This window comes from Puma concolor, chromosome D2, assembly GCF_028749965.1.
Source record: "Puma concolor isolate L17-30 chromosome D2, mPumCon1.1.hap2, whole genome shotgun sequence".
Classification (NCBI taxonomy): Eukaryota; Metazoa; Chordata; class Mammalia; order Carnivora; family Felidae; genus Puma; species Puma concolor.
This window is the reverse complement of record NC_141677.1, coordinates 58,449,159-58,471,402: the sequence shown is the minus strand read 5'-3', so window position 1 is coordinate 58,471,402 and position 22,244 is coordinate 58,449,159. Positions and strand designations below refer to the sequence as shown.

At 40.1% G+C, this 22,244-nt stretch overlaps 1 protein-coding gene across 2 annotated transcripts in view; it reads left to right on the top strand.

The window, feature by feature from the left end:
• HPSE2 (heparanase 2 (inactive)) overlaps positions 1–22,244 on the top strand; it is a 663,646-nt gene that overhangs the window by 623,078 nt on the left and 18,324 nt on the right. The window contains exons 10-11 of one of the 2 annotated variants that reach the window (XM_025917871.2): positions 11,598–11,743; positions 19,376–19,522. In XM_025917871.2, the coding sequence (XP_025773656.1) occupies positions 11,598–11,743; positions 19,376–19,522 (293 nt within the window). The remainder of the gene's footprint in view (positions 1–11,597; positions 11,744–19,375; positions 19,523–22,244) is intronic. The other variant, XM_086680598.1, reaches the window with a different exon arrangement.

Sequence of the window (22,244 nt, the reverse complement as noted above, 5' to 3'; positions counted from 1 at the left end):
CACTATAATGAACATCTTTTGACATCATTAATTGTTCTTCTAAAATATAATTTTTAGGGACTGCAAAATATCCATAGTTCGATCTATTATAATTTTTTTCAGTAATTTATTTATTGAACTTTTAATTGTTTTCAGCTTTTTTTCCCCATTAAACATAATGCTGTGATGATCATTGAACCAGTTAAGATTCTTTGGCCATTGGAAAAAGAGGGAAGGAAGAAATCTAGGGAACTTAAGCAGAGACGAAATGGGGTAGATGAAAAGCTGAAGCACACAGCTCAGAAGGGATGGAATCCAGGACAACATGGAACCCAGGTGGCAGCACAAATGATACTCCATAGAATAAATGGCATGTTTGGCCATACCATTCAGTTGCCAGACTTCCCTGGAGAGAAAGTCCAACTGGCATAATAAGATCACTTAGTTTCCTCAAGGAGAAACAATTATGGCCGAATCATTTCCCAGTAGAAATCCAGATACTGTAATCAGAAGAGGGAGGAATTTAGGGCACAAAACCAACAATGGCTACTGCAACCATCTTACAGACAAATCTTTGCACATATTATGATTATTTCTTTGGGAAAAGTGGAATTGTTGGGTCAAAAGGTATGCAGCAATTTGAGACTCGGATGCACACTACTGCGTATTCTCAAGAAAGGTTATTTCTGGCAATTAATTTTTTTTTTCATTCTGGTAAAATATAGAGAACATAAAATTTGCTAATTTAACCATTTTTAAGTATGTAGTTCATTGTCAATTCACAATATTGTGCCACCATCTCTGCTATTTCCACAAAATTTTCATCACTCTGAATAGAAATCTGTACCCATTAAGCATTAACTCCCCATTCTCACCTCCTCCACCAGCCTCTGGTAACCTCTATTCTACTTTCTGTATCTCCGAATTTATTTACTCGAGATATTCGTGTAAGTGGGATCATACAATATTTGTCCTTTGTGTCTGGCTTGTTTCACTTAGCACAGTGTTCCCAAGGTACATCCACGTTGTGGCATGTGTCAGACCTTCATTCCTTTTTATGACTGAATAAGATTCCATTGTGTGGATATATCACATTTAATTCATCTGTGAATGGACTCTTGGGGTGTTTTCACCTTTTGGCTATTGTGAACAATGCTATAATGAACTTTCACTTACAAGTATCTATCCAAGTCCTTGATTTCAGTTCCTTGGGGGTGTATACCTAGGAAAAAAAATTGCTGTGTTGAGGTAATTCTGTGTTTAACTTTTAAGCTTTTGAGGAACTGCCCAACTGCTTTCCACAGTGGCTGCACCATTTGGCAATTCATGTTTAATATTAAACACTAGGAAATGTTTCAATGACATGCTGGACTTTCATGATCTGACTATCAAAGTTGTTGAAATAAGAACAGTTTAAATGCATATTTTGCCAAAAATAACTCTCACTGAAAGCATATAATTTGGCTTCTTTTTACAGCAAACTTCTCAGTTCTTCCCCTGGCATTCTGAAGCCAGACAACATCACCTACTTATCTCAGTGAGCAGATTCAATACAGACCTTTATAATTCTTTGTGCAAGCTATGATTGCTTGCACCTGAAGTATTCCTAGAATTCTGATTTCATACCCCAGTACTTCTGGTGCCCCTTGAGTGATGACCATCTGGGCTGCATTTCTGGTTTGAAGGTTTCCTGGGTCTTGATTCCACCCACTTCTCTGGTTTGGGCATCATACCCATTGTAATGGGCTAGAAGTTCCTCCCTGCTGCCACTGACTGCACCGCAGAGCCCCAGCTCAGCCAGTGCTTCCTCCCACCCTCGCTTAGGTCTAGGATTGATGGGGCTGAGTACAAGACAAACTGTAATTTGTTTCAAAGTAGATTAAAGTCCGGCTGTAGATAAGACTGAGTAAGAGGAGCAAGGGGCAAGGAGCAGAACCAGGGGAAGAGGGGTACTTCTAGGCCCTTCTAGTTCTACCTCTTCATTGAGCATTTTTATGTTCTAGGTGCTGTGTTAGGCTTGGGGACACAACTGTAAGAAAACACAGTCCCACCATCATGGAAGTCATAGTCTAGAAGAGAAGAGACATATGAATCAGAAAATCCCATCCATAAATGTGTAAATACAAACTGAATCAAGTGTCCTAAGAGAAACTATTTCTGTGGTTCTATGAGAACATATAACACAGAAATGTGGCTCAGCCTAGGCAGGGGATGGGGGTGGTCCAGGAAGTCTTCCCTGGGAAAGTGACCCTAAAGCTAACATCTGAGTTAAGAGTTAACAAAGTGTATGTGTGTGAGCTAGTGATTGCCCATGCTGGGGAGGGGTGTGTGGGATGGGGTTGGAGGAAATTAGAGAAACCGGAAGGCCCTGTCTGAGGTGGGAGGTAGAAAAACATCAATGTCCTTGAGCACAAAGGGCCAGGTAGATAAACGCAGGGTGGTAAGGGGCCAATTCAAGTTAAAATCACAGTTTTAGCCACTGGTCTCTAGCCATTTGATAGTTGTGAGTAAGGTGGTAAAAAAATTGATTGGAGGGGATTTCATTCCCTCTAGGGAGAGCATCAGGGAAAATTGTAGCTTTTAGTATTTCCAAAGATGCTTTAGTCACATGGAAACTTTCTGGATCTTCCCTGCAGCTCCCTCTCTGTGGAGGAAGTTGAAGCAGCAGGGTTCTTTCCCTTACATGTGAGCTCTGGCATGCCGCCATGTCTAATGCAAACATCCACGGTGATGTTCCACTTCATTTCTTCATGGCTCTCTAAGGTCAGATATCTAGATGAAGGTGGCTATTGGTATAGCATTTGTGCCCACTAGGACTTAACTAGGTTTTTGTGACTTTGGAAGTCAGACAAGAGGCTCCATGAAGGAAAAATATTTGTCATTTTTTGTCACACTTCAGGGCATATATACCTCCCACAAGAAGAAAATACTGAGATTAAACAAGTTTAGGCAGCTGCAGCATGGCCTGTCAGTGCCCAGGAAATCCATGGCCTTTGAACCTTGCAAATTTATCATTTCATTCCCATTCTGCCTTGGAAGTCCCCCACATCAGCTTCAGGAAGTGAACTTTAATTTGATCATTCATTCAATCAAACATTTATTGAGTACCAATATCTATGTTCACTGGCACTGGGGATGCAAAGGTAAGCCTTGATCTGAATGAGGTTCCTTCCAACCTTCTTTAATCTCCCAACACACACACACGTGCATACACACACATGCTCACACCCCCTCAAATACACACAGCCAACCCCTCCCCCCACATACATACAAGTTATGTTTATGTTTTCTGGGCAACTTGCAATATAACTATGTACCTACTGGAATATAACTATTTTAATGAGGCTAGAAAAAAAATCTTTCAAGGAATAAAGAGAAGAAAAAGCAACATGTATTAAATACTTCATTTACCAGGCACTATGACAGATGTTGCCAGATATATTATCTCATTAAACCCCTACAAGGAAGTTGAGGTTTAGAGATAATAAATTACTGTCCAGGATTTGAATATGTATCTTTCAACTCTAAGCAAATTATTTCACCACTTTTGTTTCTCTGTGAAGCTTTCCCTGAATCTCCTGGTTGTAAATAATTATTTCCTCTTCTGAACTCCCAAAGTATTACAGTAGTTTCTGCTCATGTAAAGTTTACTTTCATCAGCCTCATTTTACAAAGAATTGTTTATATGTATCTTGACCACTAAGTTCCTTGAGGATGGGAAGATGTCTTGTTCATCTTTGTATCACCCAGACTCAACAGATACTTTGCATGCCACTAATATGTGCTCAGAAAATGCTTGTAGAAGTAAAGAATGTATTCTTAGCTCTCACTTGATTGGTCAGCACCTAGGGCCACAACCAAGCACCGCCTTCCCACCCCTAGTGTATCATCAAAGGTGTCATGGTCATGCAGTGTAAATAACCCAGTCTACAAGCCCAAGACCCAATCCAGACCTCCATAACCAGCTGCCCCTTACCTCCTTTTCAGGCTAGGGTGCACGCTTCCTAACTACAGTCCACTCTTAGGAAGCCAGTCTCCTGGCTGAGGTCAATGCAAGTCCTGACTACAAGCTAGGGACTATCTGAGCAGAGAATTCTAGGGTCACAGGGACTCAGAATGTGGTTTAGAAAGAGGCATGGGCCGTTGGCTCTGTGGACTTCTTGCCCCATGGAGAAGGGTACTGCTGAAGGAGGACCAGACCTTGGCTTTCTAAAGCAAAGGTCCCCTTACCCAGCTTTAGGTTAGTGGAAATAGTAAATGTGAGAAATAGTGAGTAAAGTAAGTGAATAAAAACAGAACATTTCAAAAATGTGCATTGGACTTGTATGCATTAAAAGTGATAAAAAGAAACTTCAGAACTAAATTTTAGGGATGCATTAGGAAATATTTAACCAGTGCACATTTGTTAGGTATCACTATCGCTCTGTTTGATTTTCTTTCAGGTATATTCTTTGTGTATCCCTGGCAGAACTCAATGTCACTAAGCTTTTGCGGGCTGGGTTTGGGTTAGGAGGAGGTGGGGTGAGGGTAGAAGGGATGCACTGCTCTTGTCCTGCCATAGCCATCCCATCCTCTGGAATTAAGGATTTGAGCATTTAAAAAGCTCCAAATCCAGTTTGATGCTCATTCTCTGTATCCAATCAATCACCACACACAATCGATTTCATCTCTTAAATATTTCTCAAATCCCTCTTCTTCTTTCTAACTTCCTCACCTTAATCAAATGATCATTTTTCTTCTAAACTAACCTCCTAAATGGTTTTCTACAATCCATTTTCTGCACAGCTGTGAGGGTCAACTTGCTAAATGTAAATTGAATAATGTCACTTTTTCTGTTAAAATTCTACAGTGGTTTCCCATTTATTTTAAGACAAAATCTAGAATCCTGAGATCTACAAGAACTGGCTCTGCCATCCTCATCTTGTAGTCAGTGCTGAGCTCCAAGCTGAATTGGTTTGCTTTCTGATTCTCAAACATTCCAAACCCCTCCCCATCTCAGAGACTTTGCATAACCTCTTTCTCTTGACCAAAACACTTTCAAGCCCCTCCCCTCTTTCCCTCAAATCTTAAATGAAGTCTCTCACTCCATGAGAGACCTTTTTCCTCACCACCCCACCAGGGCATCACAAGTTCTGTTATATTAGGCTCATAGATTCCTCCACTACCATTAGCACTATTGAAATTAATTAATTGCCTAACTCATTGGCTTAAGGACTTCTTCTTGCTAGATATAAGCTTCATAATAGCAAGAACTGTGTTTGTCTTATTCACTACTGTATATCTCCATGCCACTAACGCCTGGCATGGAGTCTTAAACATAGTGCACATTCCATAATTTTATTGTAGCACCTCCTGCAAGGAAAGGGTACGTAGTCTTAGACCTCAGAGAACACACAGTTCAGTGATTAATCCAGTAAATTCTGCAAAATACTGTCAGTTTGTTTCTCTTTTCCCATTTGTTTTGGTTCAACTCACTCCATATACTGCATTGTCTGGCTTTCAGACAACAATTGACTTTTTGACAAATAGTAAAGAAAAAGAAAAGATTTAAAACCTCTGTCTTTTTAGTGTCACCTGTTATTAGTTTTGCCTCTCCAGCTAATAAATGGACACTATTTTTCTTCCACCTCTTCTTATGTCTGATACACTTAAAGAATGTCTGTCTGTGTCTCTCTTTGTCTCATGAAAATTGCGATGCACTCCTTGCTTTGGATGTTTTTTTATTATTGACATAAAAAATTATATTAGTCTTTCTTCTTGATGACTTATTGTCTGAAAAGTTATGTTTATATTCCACCTTTCTTTCATATAATGTCTTTTTGTTGTTATTGTTGTTGTTAGATATGTATGTGCATTCTTTATTTTTTCCTGTCTATGCATAAAGGTAATTTTTTCTGCCTTTTCATGTCATTTCCTTAAGAGATATTCAGGAATCATTTCATTTGGTTAGTTTTATTTGTGATTATGTAAACGGCACATATTCATAGTAAAATAAAAGAAAGAGGAGAAGGAGGGAGGGACTATTGAAGGGAGGCAGGTAGGAAATATAGTTTGATCCTGCTGAGAGCTGGTGTACGTGAGGGAGACATAAACACAGAGACACAGGAAAGGTGGAGTTTTAAAAAGAGGTAGGATACACAGGGAAGTGAGAGAAGATCAAAGTGAGAGAGGAGTCCGAAAATGGCACGTGGAACTAAGTAAAGGGGAAATTTTCACATTCATCTTGGCTTTTAACCTGCCATCAACTGGCACCAACGCAAACCTCCATTACCCTGAGGGAAGAGGTGGTGGACTAGGAACACTATCACCATGAAGCCATCTCTCTATGGGCAAGACAATTCAAAGAGATGCCAGCCTATGGGTAGATTAACAAGGTCACCTTCAGAAGGGAGCTCTGGTAAGCAAATGCATCCATAATGTTCCTGTATTATCTCTTTAATATCTTACTTGGCACTTTTAAAAGATGATCAGTCCTACGTTACTTTTAAAGCAAAACAATATAATCAGCACCTTGATTCCACCACCCAGTCTCATGCTAAGACACTACTATCAGCCTCTGCATTCTCCCATTATGCCATTCCTCTGATTCCTCCTGCCCCACCCGACATGACCATTATCCTAAGTTTCATGTTTATCAATCTATTGCTTATACACCTATATACACAATGTTATTACAAATGTGTGTGCGCTTAAAATATATGTATGAGCTAAGGGCGCCTGGGTGGCGCAGTCGGTTAAGCGTCCGACTTCAGCCAGGTCACGATCTTGCGGTCCGTGGGTTTGAGCCCCGCGTCAGGCTATGGGCTGATGGCTCAGAGCCTGGAGCCTGTTTCCGATTCTGTGTCTCCCTCTCTCTCTGCCCCTCCCCCATTCATGCTCTGTCTCTCTCTGTCCCAAAAATAAATAAACGTTGAAAAAAAAAAAAATTAAAAAAAAAAATATATGTATGAGCTAAATGTAAAGAGGTTTAAAAAAAAAAAAAAAAGCAGACATTTGCCTCCAGCATCTGAGAAACACACAGCTATTGCCTAGATCACATGCTTTACCCGAGTACACTATCCTTGAATTCTGGGGGCTGGGTGGGGTGGGATGGGAGGTGGGGAAATGAAGGCTTTTGTCTACCCATGTACAGTTTTGGAAATGGAAATGAAGAGATCATCGCAAATAGTTTTCATAGAATACCAAAAGCAGAGAAAAAAAGGGAGAAAAGGAATATAGAAGCCCTTTGAAAGTGCTTTCTCTAGAAATGGAAAATCAGTGAATTTGCCAACAGGGCAAGTTTGGGGCTTAACACCAGATTCTCCTTATTGCTATGCTTACTACAAAATGGTTAACAGAAAACTCCTAAAAATAAAATGTTTCCTGATTTCAGTCTCTGAACTGAAAACATTTCCATGTTTTCTTCTCCCTTCAAGATTTGTTTTCCTTGTGGAAGATCTAAGACACTTTCTTAATAGAAAAAAAAATTGCATGACTGTGAACTTTGAAAGAAAGAACGAAACAAAAAAGAAACAAAGAAAGAAAAAAAATTCCATAACTAGAAGGAGTTTATGTTTCGCTGCCTTTTGTATTTATGGATAAGAAGATTTAATATTATAAAAATGTAAACTCTTCTCATTTGAGCTGTAAATTCAATGAAATTCCAAAGTCCCAGCAGATTTTGTTTAGATATTTAACAATCTGATTCTGAAATGTCTGTGGCTGAGCAAAGGCCCAAGATTAGCAAAACCATTCCTGAAGAGTAAGATAGGAGGGGTTGCTCTACCAGATTTCAAGACATATATCAAACAATGGTAATTAAAACAGTGTGGCAGTGATACAGGACAGCAAAGAGGGATGGAATTGAAAGCCCCAAAACAAACCCATGAGTATATGGAAGTTTGATATATAACACAGAGGACATTGCACATCATGAACGAAAGAAGACACAATTTAATAAATGATGCTGATATAACTGACTACCCACATGGAAAAATATGAAATTAGATACCTACCTAACACACCATACCCATAGATCAATTCCAGATTGACTAAATATTTAATGATTAAGAAAAAAACCTTCAAAAGTTATAAAAGAAAATATAAAATATCTATGAACCAGACATGAGGAAGGACTTCTTAACACACAAAAAGAACTAGATTTTTGTGCAAAAATTAAGTCAGAAAATAACAGGTGTTGGCAAGGATATGGGTCAAGGGGAACTCCTACAGACACTGCTGGATGAAGTGTAAGTTGGAATAATTGACGTCATTTTGTAAAGCAGTTTGGCAATTAACCTGTAAAGTTGAATATTTGTGTACTTGTGTATGACACAGCAATTCCATTCTTAGGTCTGTACTCTAGAACAATGCTTCTCTCACTTTAATAAATGTCAGAATCACCTGCAGAGCCCCACAGTTTGGGGGCCCCACCCCTGGAGACTCTGATTCAGTAGGTCTGGGATAGAGCCTATGAATGTGTATTTCTGAGAAGCACCTGGGTGCTGGGGCTGCTGCTGGTTTCCAATCACGATTGGAGCAATACTGCTCCAGATTTCTTCTCTTATGTCTTGGGAAACAGGAATAAGAATATTCAAAGCCACGATGTTCATAACAGCAAAAATCTGGACACAACCCAAATATCCATCAGCAGAAGAATGGATAAATAAACTGTAGTAGGTTCACACAGTAAGGTATCATACAATATTGAAAATGAACAAGTATTGAAAATGAACATATAACAACCTGGATAAATCTTAGAAGCATAATGTTAAGTGAAAAAGTATGTCACACAAAATTATATACAGCATGATACCACTTTTATAAAGCTAATAAATTAAATAATATATTGCTTTGGAGCAATTATATGGATAAAATTAAAATATGAAGCAAGAGAATGAAAAACACAAAAATGGAAAAGGGAAGAATCACACAACTAGATGCCATCATGTGGGTATTATGGTAGTTTTTCAGGTGGGTGGTGGGTTCCCATATGCTTCCGAACTCTCATGTAAGTTTTATGTACATGAAAAATCGTTGGAAACGATTTGACGAATTGATGGAAAACATACACATAGCACACATCACATGGGAAAAATTTTTTAAATGAGTGCCAGTCAGGTAAGCTAAATGAGACAAGATTACAAGGAAAGTGAAATTGTAATAACGATTAAAATACTCATTGCACTTAGCAGATGACGGAAATGATCCTGGGGAAAATGTAGAAGACAAACCTGAGACGTCCTCTTGCAGAGTGAAAGCAAAAATGAAAACCAGCGAGAAAGGAGATGATAGAAGTGCAGGACTGAGGATGGAAGGCTAACAGCTTCCTAAACCAAAGATTGGAACAAACAGAGAAAAAGAATGCAAAGCTATACTTAAAAGAAAATTCTTACAGGTTAAAAAAAAAGGCCTTAGTCTTCCTGAACAAAAGTACTCCCCAAATATCAGCAAATTAATGCGGAAATCCATATTGACATATTCCTGGTAAAAGTTCAGATATCAAGAATAAAACATGACTTCTATAAGCATCCTGGCAGAATATAAAAGAAAGAAAATAAACTGGCTAGATAAACATAGAATAAAATTCACACTAGCCTCAAATTTCTCTGTAACAACAAATGCTACAAAAAATGATTTCAAAGTTTATTTGGAAAAATAAGTGGATATGACTAATTAAAAAAAGTTTGAATGAAGAAAGAAAAATTATGAATGAAATGAACTTGAAACTCTAGATACTGAAATGTAAACTATAATAATGAAAATGATGTAAAATGGATAATATATTATATTACAAATTATAATGCCTATATTATATATTTATATATTTTTACATATATATAAAAGTTGGTATGTGAGAAAGATGGGTTTAGGAATAGGTTATCAACTTTATGATGCTACAACTAGTTGTAGACTAATTTAGAAAATAATTAGTACCATACAGCAAAATATTTTTCAATGAATTAAGAGGTTAAATTTTTAAATAATTACAAAAAGAACTAGAAGAAATATCAGTGAAGATTGATCTGATCCTTGTGTGAGGAAGGGCTTTCTAAAAATAAAAGAAGTGAAAGAAATCAAAAGATTGATATATTTTCCTATAATTTTTTTTTAAATTGGCCATGTCAAAAAAAATCATAAAAAGTGATAAAAAGTAAACTACAAATTTGGGTGGAATATTCGTTCCATATACATTCCAAAGATTCTTACTAATAATATTAAAAGATATATTATAAATCAATGTGAAAAAAGTGGATATCCCATTGGAAATTGGGTGACTATCACTTCATGAAGTTTACTTCAAATCAAAAATACAGAAATTATAGTCAAATAGGAGCAGATTGAACCGCGATTTTTTTCATTTATATGATTGACAATGATAAAATACTTGGCATTTTAAATATTAAGATGCCATAATTAACAGCCATTCTGAGGACACTTAGTATGAATTAAGGTAGATGGTTGGACAAGGCTTAGAGCTCACTAAGGGCAGATTTAGAGCTATTCTGGTGGCAAAGGGGCTTTGAGACTTTATCCTTATTTATGCACTTCAACAGACATTTTTAGGCAGCTGACATTATAGATGACCACACTAGAGGGGGAAAAAAAGAGAAGATCATTAAAAGGTTTCTGCCTGGAAAGATGAAGGCTGAGAAAAGACGCGTGATGTCTTTAAGGCCTTGAGTAGCGTGACTGCACTGAATGGCATGATTATGGAATTCCAGAACTGGGAGGGGGAGAGAGGGGCGAGGAAGCCCCTGAACAAATTAGGAACCCCTTTTTTACATGACGAGTTATGAACACTGAAGTCATTGCCCCATAATTGGATATAAGAGCAAATACAAAACAAGTACAAAATACAAAATATATCTTGTATCAAGAGTAAAAACAAAATATGATAATAGCAAATGCCATAGAAATTAAGGCAGCAGTGAATATGCATTTGTAAGTTCAAATATATGTGTGGGCCACAGATTGAGTATTTATTAATCAGTTACAAATGGATGCTGGAATGGTTAAAAGCATCACATTCTTTTATCTTAGAATTATTCTTTTTATTTTAGAACTATTGAGTATGACCAAGGATTAGCACCATGGTTTGCAAACATTCTTATGTTGGTGTTTCTGACGCTGGAATCCAGAACCCTGGTCTTTTGCCTGGAGGACCTTCATCTCCCCTCACCACGCTAATCGCCTTTAGTGACAATATTTGGAGGATGACATTTTGGATTCTCATATTGATGACAATTCTAAAGATTGGAAATCTTCTATTCTACAGTTAAATACAGGTCATAGACCATTATGAAAGTAAAGTCATAGGAAAAGAAAGTTAAAAATGGAAGGCCATACCAGGTTATTATTTCATATGTGAAAAACTTTGATTCATTTGTTTTGTAGTCTGGTCTGAGTCCACCCCACTTACCCCATTTGGTCATTTGAAAAGGCCACTTGAGACAATGCCCATTTCATTATCAACCCAAGGTGAGCACTTCATTGGGTTGACATGCTTACAGGATTAGGGTCTCATTAGTTGTGGTTCACTGTACCCCTGGTAAGAAGTGGTTTCTGGTATTGGTATGTTTACTCAGGACACTCAACTTGTACCTTTCTCTGACTCTCCATCTCTCTGTTCTTCTCAGGACTACTGGCTCTCTCTCCTTTACAAGCGCCTGATTGGCCCCAAAGTCTTGGCTGTGCATGTGGCTGGGCTCCAACGGAAGCCACGGCCAGGCCGAGTGATCCGGGACAAACTAAGGATTTATGCTCACTGCACAAACCACCACAAGTAAGTCTTCAGGAAGATGTCACAGAAAGCCACTCACAAGGGGCTTCAGGCTTTGGGCCCCTCTTAAAATTCCATAACATTTGGGGACCCCTGTAAGACTTACTGTAAACTGCTTCTGGAATCGTTACTCCCGCTTTTTGCGGGTTTCATATGATCTCTGATAAAAAGCTTTTTTCCTAGTAAAACCATTTTCTCACTCTCAGAGGATTTATGCACAAAAAGTTCATAAAAATACATGCCATTTGTTCATTTACTTCTTCATCCAACAAATTTTTATTGAGCATTTTCTCTGTGTCAGTTGATGTAATGCCCATGAGGCGTTTTTTTGTGTACCTATGCCTGAACCAAGGCTAGAGATATAAATTTTTTTCCCTCTGATCCACCGGCAGAGCTTGAGGAAATAAGTCTACATTTCTAAGGTGCATGCTTGAGAGCTGTACCACTAGGAAACTAGCCCTAGACCAGTGTGTCCCAAGCCGGAAGTGCCCAAAGGTAGTCATGCCATCTTTAGAACCATTTTCAGAATTTCAGAAATCTTTCCAGCTACTTTAAATGTTAAGAGGTTAATAAAATTTAGTCTTCCTTTTTTTACAGGGCTAGACTCAGAACAATCAGTGTGGGAATCCTTCTCTTTTTGATCTGAAGCACTGGTTGTCACTACAGTTGTCTGTAAACAAACAAAAAAATAATTATCATTAGATAAATACATTTTTGCAGCTAAAATATTTTAAAACATGAAGATCATAAGGTAAAAATTGAAAACTGAGCCTAAGGCCAAACCCATCTGACCAAATATGGCTTTCTTACATCACTTCCTATGTAAGGAGCAGAGTAGGCAGCTTGGAAAAAGAGAACTCTTTCTTTTAATGTAGAGAAACCCTGGGGGTGGGGGAGAGGGAGGAGGAAGCAAGCACCTCCAGCCAGACCTTCATTCCAGTGGGCCTATCAGGCGCTGATCATGGGCAGTGGATAGCACAAAGAGCTCCAGTGGTCAGATTACAATAGACGCTCCTTCCCCTTCCTTGATGAGAGAAGAGCCAAGCCAATTAATTTATCATGATAAGGTTTTTCAAAGAATCACTCTGAACATAGCAGGGCCAGGGGCCAGTTGTCTTGTCTATAGATACAAGTGCCTATTGTGGATGAGAGGAGGCTGGTTTGGGCAGAGGCCAGAGGCTTTCAACGTCCCTTTTGCTCAACAGGAAGCTCAATCCAATACCTGACAGAGAGTGACTACTTTATGGCTTTGGCTGGAGTTATCTGATCACCACACAAGGAAACATTGTATTCCGTGTCTCCACCCTGGCCCTGAGGAAATCACTCAAAAGGCGGACCCCAGCTTCAAGAGAGGAAAATTACCCTTGGCACCTTTTGTCTCTGTTGGGAAGAGCATCAATTGTGCCCTGTTTACAATGGCTCTGAGGAACCAGGGGGAAAATGTCAGTAGTCATGGGCTTAGCAGAATTTGGGTGTCCTCACAGAGGGCTCCTCACGTAGTCCCATCTCAGTGCTCAATTCTTTGACATTCTTGTGGGAAGTTATCACGAATATTCCAAATATACTGTGAACTCAGGGCCAGTGTCTCATTCATTGTTCTATTTATTCTTAGTGTCTAATATGGTGACTGGCATGAAGAAAATCTCAGTGAATGTTTGATGAATGAATGAATGAATGAATGCAGACATAGGGCATCAAGACATCACTGAGGATTTCCAGTTCTAGCCTCTCTTCCCCTTTGATATCAGCACAGCATCCTGAAGGAGGTGGTGTGGTAGAGTGGTTAATTATTCTACCATTCACTAGCATGAGACCTCAAATAAGTTACTAAAATCATATGGATCTAATACTCTCCCTACATCACCAGTGCACCTCTACTTTCTATGGGAACTCACTTCGAACCTCGCTGGGGAAACAGTGCTGCTATGCTGCTGTCAGTATCATCCCTCTTCTCCATTTAAAAAGAAAGACAAGACTTGACTAATCTATTGCACATATGGCCTTAACCATAATAATAGGGGTGAAGACCTTTATGTTCCTATTAGAAAAGTAAGCCCACAATGGACGCACTGAGCTCACTGAAGTTGCAGGTCTCTTCCATGTCTGTGAATGTTCAATGCCCCAGACAGGTAAGCACAGGGATAGGACAAGTGTCTCTGCTCCTTCTCCCTGGGAAGCCATGTGCCCTGTATGTGCCCTCTCATCTTCCACAACAGTCATGAGGAAACACTACTGATTCACTTAGTTTATTCATAGCCAATGAGGTCAAGGTCACAGAGTGGGCATGTTGGCTTCCCACTATTCAATCTTGACCAGTACTCTGAAAATATATATCCTTGGCCAAAACAGGGATTGGGTGAGAAAGTATAATAAACTTATCAGCAGAACGACCCAAAGAGAGTGTCTATTCAAACAACTCCTACACTCCAGTGTATATTGAACACTTGCCACATGCCAGGCATCTTGCCAGATATTTGTACTATACACAACTAACAACACTAATAATACAAACAATTTTACATTTGGGAAGAACCCTTAGAGATCTTTTGGTCTGGTGTCCTATACAACAGAAATTCCTTTTACAGCCTCCTTGATGGACAGTTCTGCAACCTCTAATTGAATACCTCCTTGCCCTTCCTGGCAGACTTTTGCATTGTGGTTTGGTTTTGACCTAGGAGACTGTTGTGTTTTAGGCTGGATTTAGGATAAAAAGTTAGGTATGCATACCAACACGAGCAGGTGCTTTCCTGCCTTCTTTCCTAGAATTAACAGATGAGGAGCCTGGCAGCGTGGCAGTTCTCGCCTTAGGTCTTCTTGTTCAGAGAACAAATAAGTTTTGACTGGGAAACCTTGTTTTTATAAACCATTCTGCTGAAACAATGTATGTTTCTGGGGAGGAGTTGAGGTCCTTAGCCAAGTTCAGAACCAATTGGAACCTGGTGGATATTGAAGCAAAATTGAGCCTTTTGGGGTTCAAGTTTGTTTATTATTGGCAAAACACGACTTCCTGTTTTTTAGAAGAATTTTTTTAAAGACTCATAAAAAAGGTTCCTGAGGCTTCTTGGACATCAAATAGCTCTTACAAAACAATATTTTGATGAGTTAAGTGTAAATGAATCAGAAACATGTGGATTAAATTTCCCTTAAAATACACAGGGGCTTTGAAATTAGGGGAAAAAATGTTTGGCAAAACATGGCCTGACTTTTACCGAACCCAAAAACTTTGAGTTAGATTTGGAGACAATGGACCAACCCAGTTTTCAAACACATGGACTTTCACTGGAAATGGACCATGGATTCCAAAGCACCGTCTTCTCTTCCCTTTCCTCTGTCTCTCAGCTTCACTGGAGGCATTTCTAGAACAGTGACTGTTTTTTATCTGGATGTCAAGATGCACCTCTCCATATGATGTCCCCTACCTCTTATATCCAGGATACTCCACTTTGAGCCTCCCTTCCCTGACTCACTTCCTCCTACCCCCATGGCATCACAGAGAAGATGTCAGGCAGCAAAAGAACAGCCAAAAAGATGCACTCCAGATGCATGGATTGTCTGCTGATGAAAAAGTCTCACCACAGTGAGACTTGGAGTAAGATAGATGTTCCACCAGAAAGAAAGGGACATTTGCTAAGAGAACCAAAAGCCACCTGGACTTGACATCAGAAGACGATCAACTGCCTGTCAGCCATGCTTTCTGTCAGACCCCATCTTCTTAGGGAACAGATACTCCTCCAAGCTTACTTTTCTGTGGGCAGAGAATACATATTCTTCAGGAATCTGTATTCTTGACACAGTACTCTCAGGTTGGTGCTGCAGTCTCCACCCAAGAATGTGGCTTCGCAGCCAGAAGACCTCTGCCTAATGCCTTTGCCCATCAGCCAGGCAGAAAAAGGGACAGCTGAGGTAGTCTTCAATGCCAGTTCCTACCTGAGGAGGCTCTGTGCATTCTGTGAGAGCCTCTGCACATTGGTCTGTGAGCTGGCTTTCAGTACAGGTTTGTCTCCCCCAGGGGAACTATGTAAATGGAAATCAGACCATTGCCAAGCAGCTTGAAAAGACAGCTTTCCCTGCAGCTATGCTGTGATTTCAGGTCTCCCTCCCACCCACCACTTCCCCACATCCCACCCTTCTCCTCTGCAGTCTCCCAGGGCTCATTCTGCCCCAGCTCTGCAGAGGAGAAACTTGTAAATGCAAGCACACAGCTTTCCCTCCTCCACTGCTAGCCTTTGAGAAAGTTATCTGCTGGTAGTTAGCAAAAGAGCTTACCACAGCCTGGCAAAATTGGTACCCATCCATGCCTACTTTTGCTCACACTCTGAAGCCCAGAGTGCCTGTAATTAATGGTGTTTGCCTCAGTTTCCTCAGCTAAGCTAAACCTAAAGCCCACCCACCAATGGAATATAGTTGGTGTTCTTTTAACGATGGTAACGCTGACACAGGCTAGCAGAATCTCTCTTCTGAGCTCTAGTGACACAAGTTTGCTCAGTAAATGGGCATTCTCTTCTGACCTACTCAGTTGGCTCTAAAAGTTACTTCACATGATTCAGAATATTGAGAAGAAGGACCAGAGGAGGAGGAGCCAGAAAGAAGTCATTTAACAATCTATCAGAATATCAGTGCAGGCATCCAGAAAGCCTTGAACACAATAATGTGCCCTCCTACAGACGCAAGAAGAACCATCTGACACACAGTCAGTGGAATATACTTTGGGAATTATTCTCACAAATAAACTTAATGGATTACTCTAAGCATGTGGTTTCCAAACCCAACTCATCTGCCAAATATCCTAAATATATATGTATATATCCTAGCCCCCATCACAAATGGATGGAATCAACATCTCCAGGATGAGCCCTGGTAACTGTATTATTAAAAAACAAAACAAAACAAAAGCAACCCAAGTTATCATGTTGACCTGCCCTTAGTCACTCAACTCTTCATTAGCACCTTTAGAAGCAGAGGTGAGTGACCCAGAGGCTAAGGGATGATGTTTCTGCAAGGAATGATATTTTCCTCTGGGCAAAGTTGACTTAGAGTTTCTCTGAAATCCTCCTTTGAAGGCAGGACTGGGTCATTTCTTCTGTTTCCTCTCATTAACCCATCCAGATGGGGCCCTAGGGGACCCCTTAGAAACAAAGTCTTTTTCCTACAAGAAAGAAGGAAATCATTATAGTTTTGTTGATACATGCTGGAAGGCTCTTGCATGTAGGCATACAGTTCTTCCAGGCTTCTGAACATCCTGTGCTGGTTTAAAAGGATTCCAAAATGTGAGTAGTTTTATAATCTTGGTCTAGGTAAAACAGCAAAAGCAGAAATCAAAAAGATCGATAAATTTGACTACCTAACAGTTTTTAACCTTTTTTTTTTTTTTTTTCTGAGAACTAGCACAGACAAGTGCGGGAGGGTCAGAGGGAGAGAGAGAGAGATGATCCTAAACAGGCTCCATGCTCAGTGCGGACCCTGACGCAGGGCTCCATCCCACGACCCTGGGATCATGACCTGAGCTGAAATCAAGAATAGGATACTTAACTGGGGCGCCTGGGTGGCGCAGTCGGTTAAGCGTCCGACTTCAGCCAGGTCACGATCTCGCGGTCCGTGAGTTCGAGCCCCGCGTCAGGCTCTGGGCTGATGGCTCGGAACCTGGAGCCTGTTTCCGATTCTGTGTCTCCCTCTCTCTCTGCCCCTCCCCCGTTCATGCTCTGTCTCTCTCTGTCCCAAAAATAAATAAAAAACGTTGAAAAAAAAATTTTTTTTAAATAAAAAAAGAATAGGATACTTAACTGACTGAGCCACCCATGTGCCCCAAGTTTTTAACTTCTATACATCAAAATAAAATATAAACAAACTGAATTGGCCAAAGAAACCTGGGGAAAATTTTGCAACATACATGCAGACAAAGGATCACCATCTTTAGTAAATAGTTTTTATAAATCAATAGAAAATGGGCAAAGGACATGAATAGTCAGTTCACACGAGAGATGAAATGGCAAGCAGGCAAATGAAAATAATACTGCACCTCTGCACGAATGTTTTAAAAATACAAATTAATACAACATTGAAATCCCACTATCACCTCTCAGGTTGTGAAATGTGTTTTATTTTATTTTATTTTATTATTTTATTTTATTTTATTTTATTTTATTTTATTTTATTTTTAATGTTCATTCACTTTGGGGGGTAGAGGGAGCAGAGAGAGAGAGGGAGACAGAATCCAAAGCAGACTCCAGGCTCTGAGCTGTCAGCAGAGCCCAATGTAGGGCTCAAACTCACAAACTGTGAGATCATGACCTGAGCCGAAGTCGGACACTTAACCGACTGAGCCACCCAGACACCCGAGAAAGGTATTTTAAAATGTTAATATCCATTATTCTTAAGGGTATGAGGAAATGGGTGCACTTATAGATAGCTGCACAGAGCAAATTAGTATAAGCTTTCTAGAGAATTAACATCAATATTAGCAAAATGTGTGTATCAATCAGGATGAGTGAGGTGATGCTATGATAATGGAGGACACACAAATCTCCACGGCTTTCCATAAGGAAGTGTATTTCTCATTCATGCTACTTGTCTGCCATGGCTCAGCTGTAGCTCTGCTCCACATCCTCCTCATTCCAGGATGCAGGTCAATAGAGTCACCTCTGTCATGAACATCGATGGTCTTGTGACACAGCAAAAACACAGGCTGCCTCTTAAAGCTTATGCCCAAAGATTTTAACAGCACATTTTATTGGCCAAAGCCAGTTGTGTAATCTCTAGGGTTCAACAGAGCAGGGACAAAAAATCTTCCCACAGGGAGGGGCATCACTGGAAATGAAGCAGAGATTTGGTTAAGAACCATGCAATGTGCATTCCCCTTGACCTAACGTGCCCAACTTCCAGGATTGTATCCGAAATAATGGTGATATGCAAAAGTTTATATAATGGAATATGTAATTTGAAATGGCAAAAATTTGAAAACAATGTAAGTCCCCAAATGTAGGGGGTTAACTAAACAAATTATGTTACATTACTATGATTGAAGAATTTAGCATTCTTCTATAAGTATAGAAGGAAATACAATAACATAATAACATGGGAATATGTTTAAGATGTTCACAAAGTGAAGAAACAATATGGTCCCAATTAAATGAAAACTGAGAAATGTATATGTATGTGTGAAAGTACTCTGTAAATATTTGAATTAATATTGAATTAATAAAACAAAAAATAGTGGAAGGATGTTTACCAAAATTTTATCATATCTCAAGATATTTGGATTATAGGATAATTTTCTTTTTCTTCTTTGTATGTCTTTGTATTTTTCCCTTTTTTTCTGCAATCGGCATGTTTTATTTTCATATTCAGAAAAAAGATATTTTGTTTTCTAAAATAATTTTAATACATTTAAACAAAAACAAAAAGAGTTTGGTGGGAAGCAGGTATCTTCTTTGCAGGAAGCCACAGTAACAAGGCCTTCCTGTCTTTGAAGGTGTAGGTGACCAAGAACTATAAAATAAGTGCCCTTTCCTGAGGCAGTCCTGTTTGGTGCAGTCTATAAATTATTTAGCAGTAACTAACTGACAACTTTATTTCCATCTTTCCCTTCTCTCTCTCTCTCTCTCTCCCTCTCTCCCTCTCTCTCTCTCTCCTTCTCAGCCACAACTATGTTCGAGGGTCCATTACACTTTTTATCATCAACCTGCACCGATCAAGAAAGAAAATCAAACTGGCCGGGACCCTCAGGGACAAGCTCGTGCACCAGTATCTACTGCAGCCCTATGGACAGGAGGGCCTGAAGTCCAAGTACGTGCAAACCTGGAAATAGCTTCAGAACAAGTGCAGCAGGAGCTGGGAGGGGAAGGAGCTAGAATTGCCCCTTTAGTGTTGCTAATTCATTTGGGGGCTCAGTGGAATGGAGTCAGGGGACTGCTGACTCAAACCCCTCCCTGTCTCTAGGCTTAGATTCCTCAACCGTGGAGTCAAATGGTAGACACAATATTTCTCAACAAGGGCATTTTTGGTATCTGGGCAAGACAATTCATTATGAAGGATAATCTCATTTCAAGCTACTTAGTAGCATCCTTGGTCCCTGCCCACTAAATGCCAATAGCATCCCCTAGTCATGTGACAACCAAAAACTCTGGTAGTTGAAAACCATGCCCCTTTCATCTGTAACATTCTGTAATGCTATAACTCCTTATTTGTCAGCATCTACAAACCTCATGGCATTAGAAGGAGGAGCACTGGACAAAGGGTTGAAAGTTCAGAGTTCAAGAGTCTGTTCTGCCCCTAAATGTATAACTTTAGATCCATCACCTCTTGTATCTCAGTTTCCTTATTTGAATGTTTGAAGAGAAATTATATTTTGAGGGCTCTGTGGTCCCTTCAAACTCTATAAATATATGATTCTGTGATACTCCCTACCTCCCTCCATCTCTGCCAGAGACTATTGACAACACCGACCTCTGCCAAGAGAAAACAGCTCTAGGCCACAGTGAGAAGAGCCTGGTCACAGGCAAGGCCACTTCAGCTCCCCGAGTAAGGCCTCCCAGGCAGGGTATGGGATGCTGTACAGACTGGGAGCATTCCTATTGCATTTTTAATGTTTACCAAGTTTAACAAAGCTGTAAACTTGGAGCAGGTGGCTTGCACTCCCACAGCTGCCCACAACTATTTGCGCTATAATTGTTCGCTGTTTCACTGCAACCTTGGTGGCTTGCATTTGGCTTCCAACTGTATGTGCAATGGGAACAAAACACAATCTGGGAAGTCACTTATTGAGTCTCTTCAGGCCACCCTAGATCTGTATTTTCAGTCTTGGTTCACATACTGGCTCTTTTCTTTGGCAACATGTACATTGCATCTACTTTTTTTTCCTCTCAATCCTACCTGTATTAGGAGATTCTCTTGAGTATTTTATCCACTCTCTTTCTATTTCCCAGTAGTTCATGACCAGTGTGCTGAATTCCTGGTCTTCATCTCAGGCAGGAGAACCAGTTCTGGTCCCAGCTTCACTAAATAATTATTGACCTGGGCAGATCCTCTAATCCTAATCCCTTGGCCTCAGTGTTCTAATCTGCAAAATTCAAGTGTTGCTGTATATTTGGTAGGGTCCCTTCCAGCTCACAAATTCTCACCCTGGGTCTGATTTTCTGAGGACCATGAATATGTTCAAGTCTCCCACTGCCACTCACTAATGACCTGCAAAGTTATTTCTGGCAGAAGGGCTGACACCTCAGCAGTGATTGTGATATTCAGGGTCCAGTGGAGCCAGTGAGACTAGGAACTGAGCCTGCCCAGCGTTGGAAAGTCATGTATACTGCGTGAAAGGAACTGGCCAAATGCTTTAGTCCAACAGGCCATTTGCTGGCTGTGTGTCCTTGCACAAGTTACATAATCTGCAAGTCTCAGTTTCTTCATCTCATGTGGAGAGGAGTAAATAAAGTAATCTATGTAAAGTTTCTGACACATAATAAGTGTGCAGTAAATGCCCATTGTGTTCCTTTTCCTCAACTCAGGACTCTAGTTCGTTGGGGAGGAAGAGGGAAAAAAATTGCTCTCTTTCTGACATCTCTAAGATGCTCTTCCAAAGCAGAGTCTTCTCAGTTTTTTAAGATAATATGTTGCTAAAACACTTGTTAAGATTATGATAAGAATGGTACAGATGGAAATCCATGAAACAGGAGGAGATGGTAGTCAGAGGGTAGGATCAATTTATGAGCTTGTTCCCCCACCAACCGAGGGCACAAGCCTCCAACCCTGTTTACCCCACCCTAAGTCCCTACCTCCAGGATTATGAACCTGGCCACACCTTGGCCCTTCTGCTTGTTCCCATCCTTAAGAGTGATTGAAGCAACTCCCACTGGCTACTGATATCACATACATTCCAATTATGCCATCTTGTACCCCACCTTGTCACCACCTTGATGAGTTGTGTTACAACTTTGTTGAGAATGTCCGAGGAATAGAGAAAAAGAGAATTTCATTCCACAGGAGTCCTGAAGAGGGATTTGGTAACGCCCACTGAGATCAAATAACAATGCCATGCAATTGAAAGAAGAGGGAACTGGACTCAGAAGGCCTGGATATGAATCCAGTTGCTACCATTTAACTGGGCAAACCTCGGCTCCCTTACCTGTCAGATGGGGGTTATTGTGAGAATCAAATTAGAGCATGTGGGTGAAATGAAACCTTCTACAAATGAAAATTTCACACACCCATGCACATGCATATGTATATAGGCATAAATACACGCACATATGATTTTACATATATCATGTTAAAGAGAGTTTTGGACTGGGAGTTAAGAGAACTGGATTCCAGACCTAATCCTGCCACTACTTCCCGGTGAAAATTTGAGCCCTTCACTTAATGCTCTAAGCCTGTTTCTCTCCTGTAAACTACTGCTAATTTGGCACCTCTCCCATTCTAGACCTCAGTGGCTCTGACCCTGTGCCGTGCCATCCTGAACTGTTAGCTGCCAGTAGGGGCTACCAGGTGCACATCCAGTGCCCCCAGTGCTCTG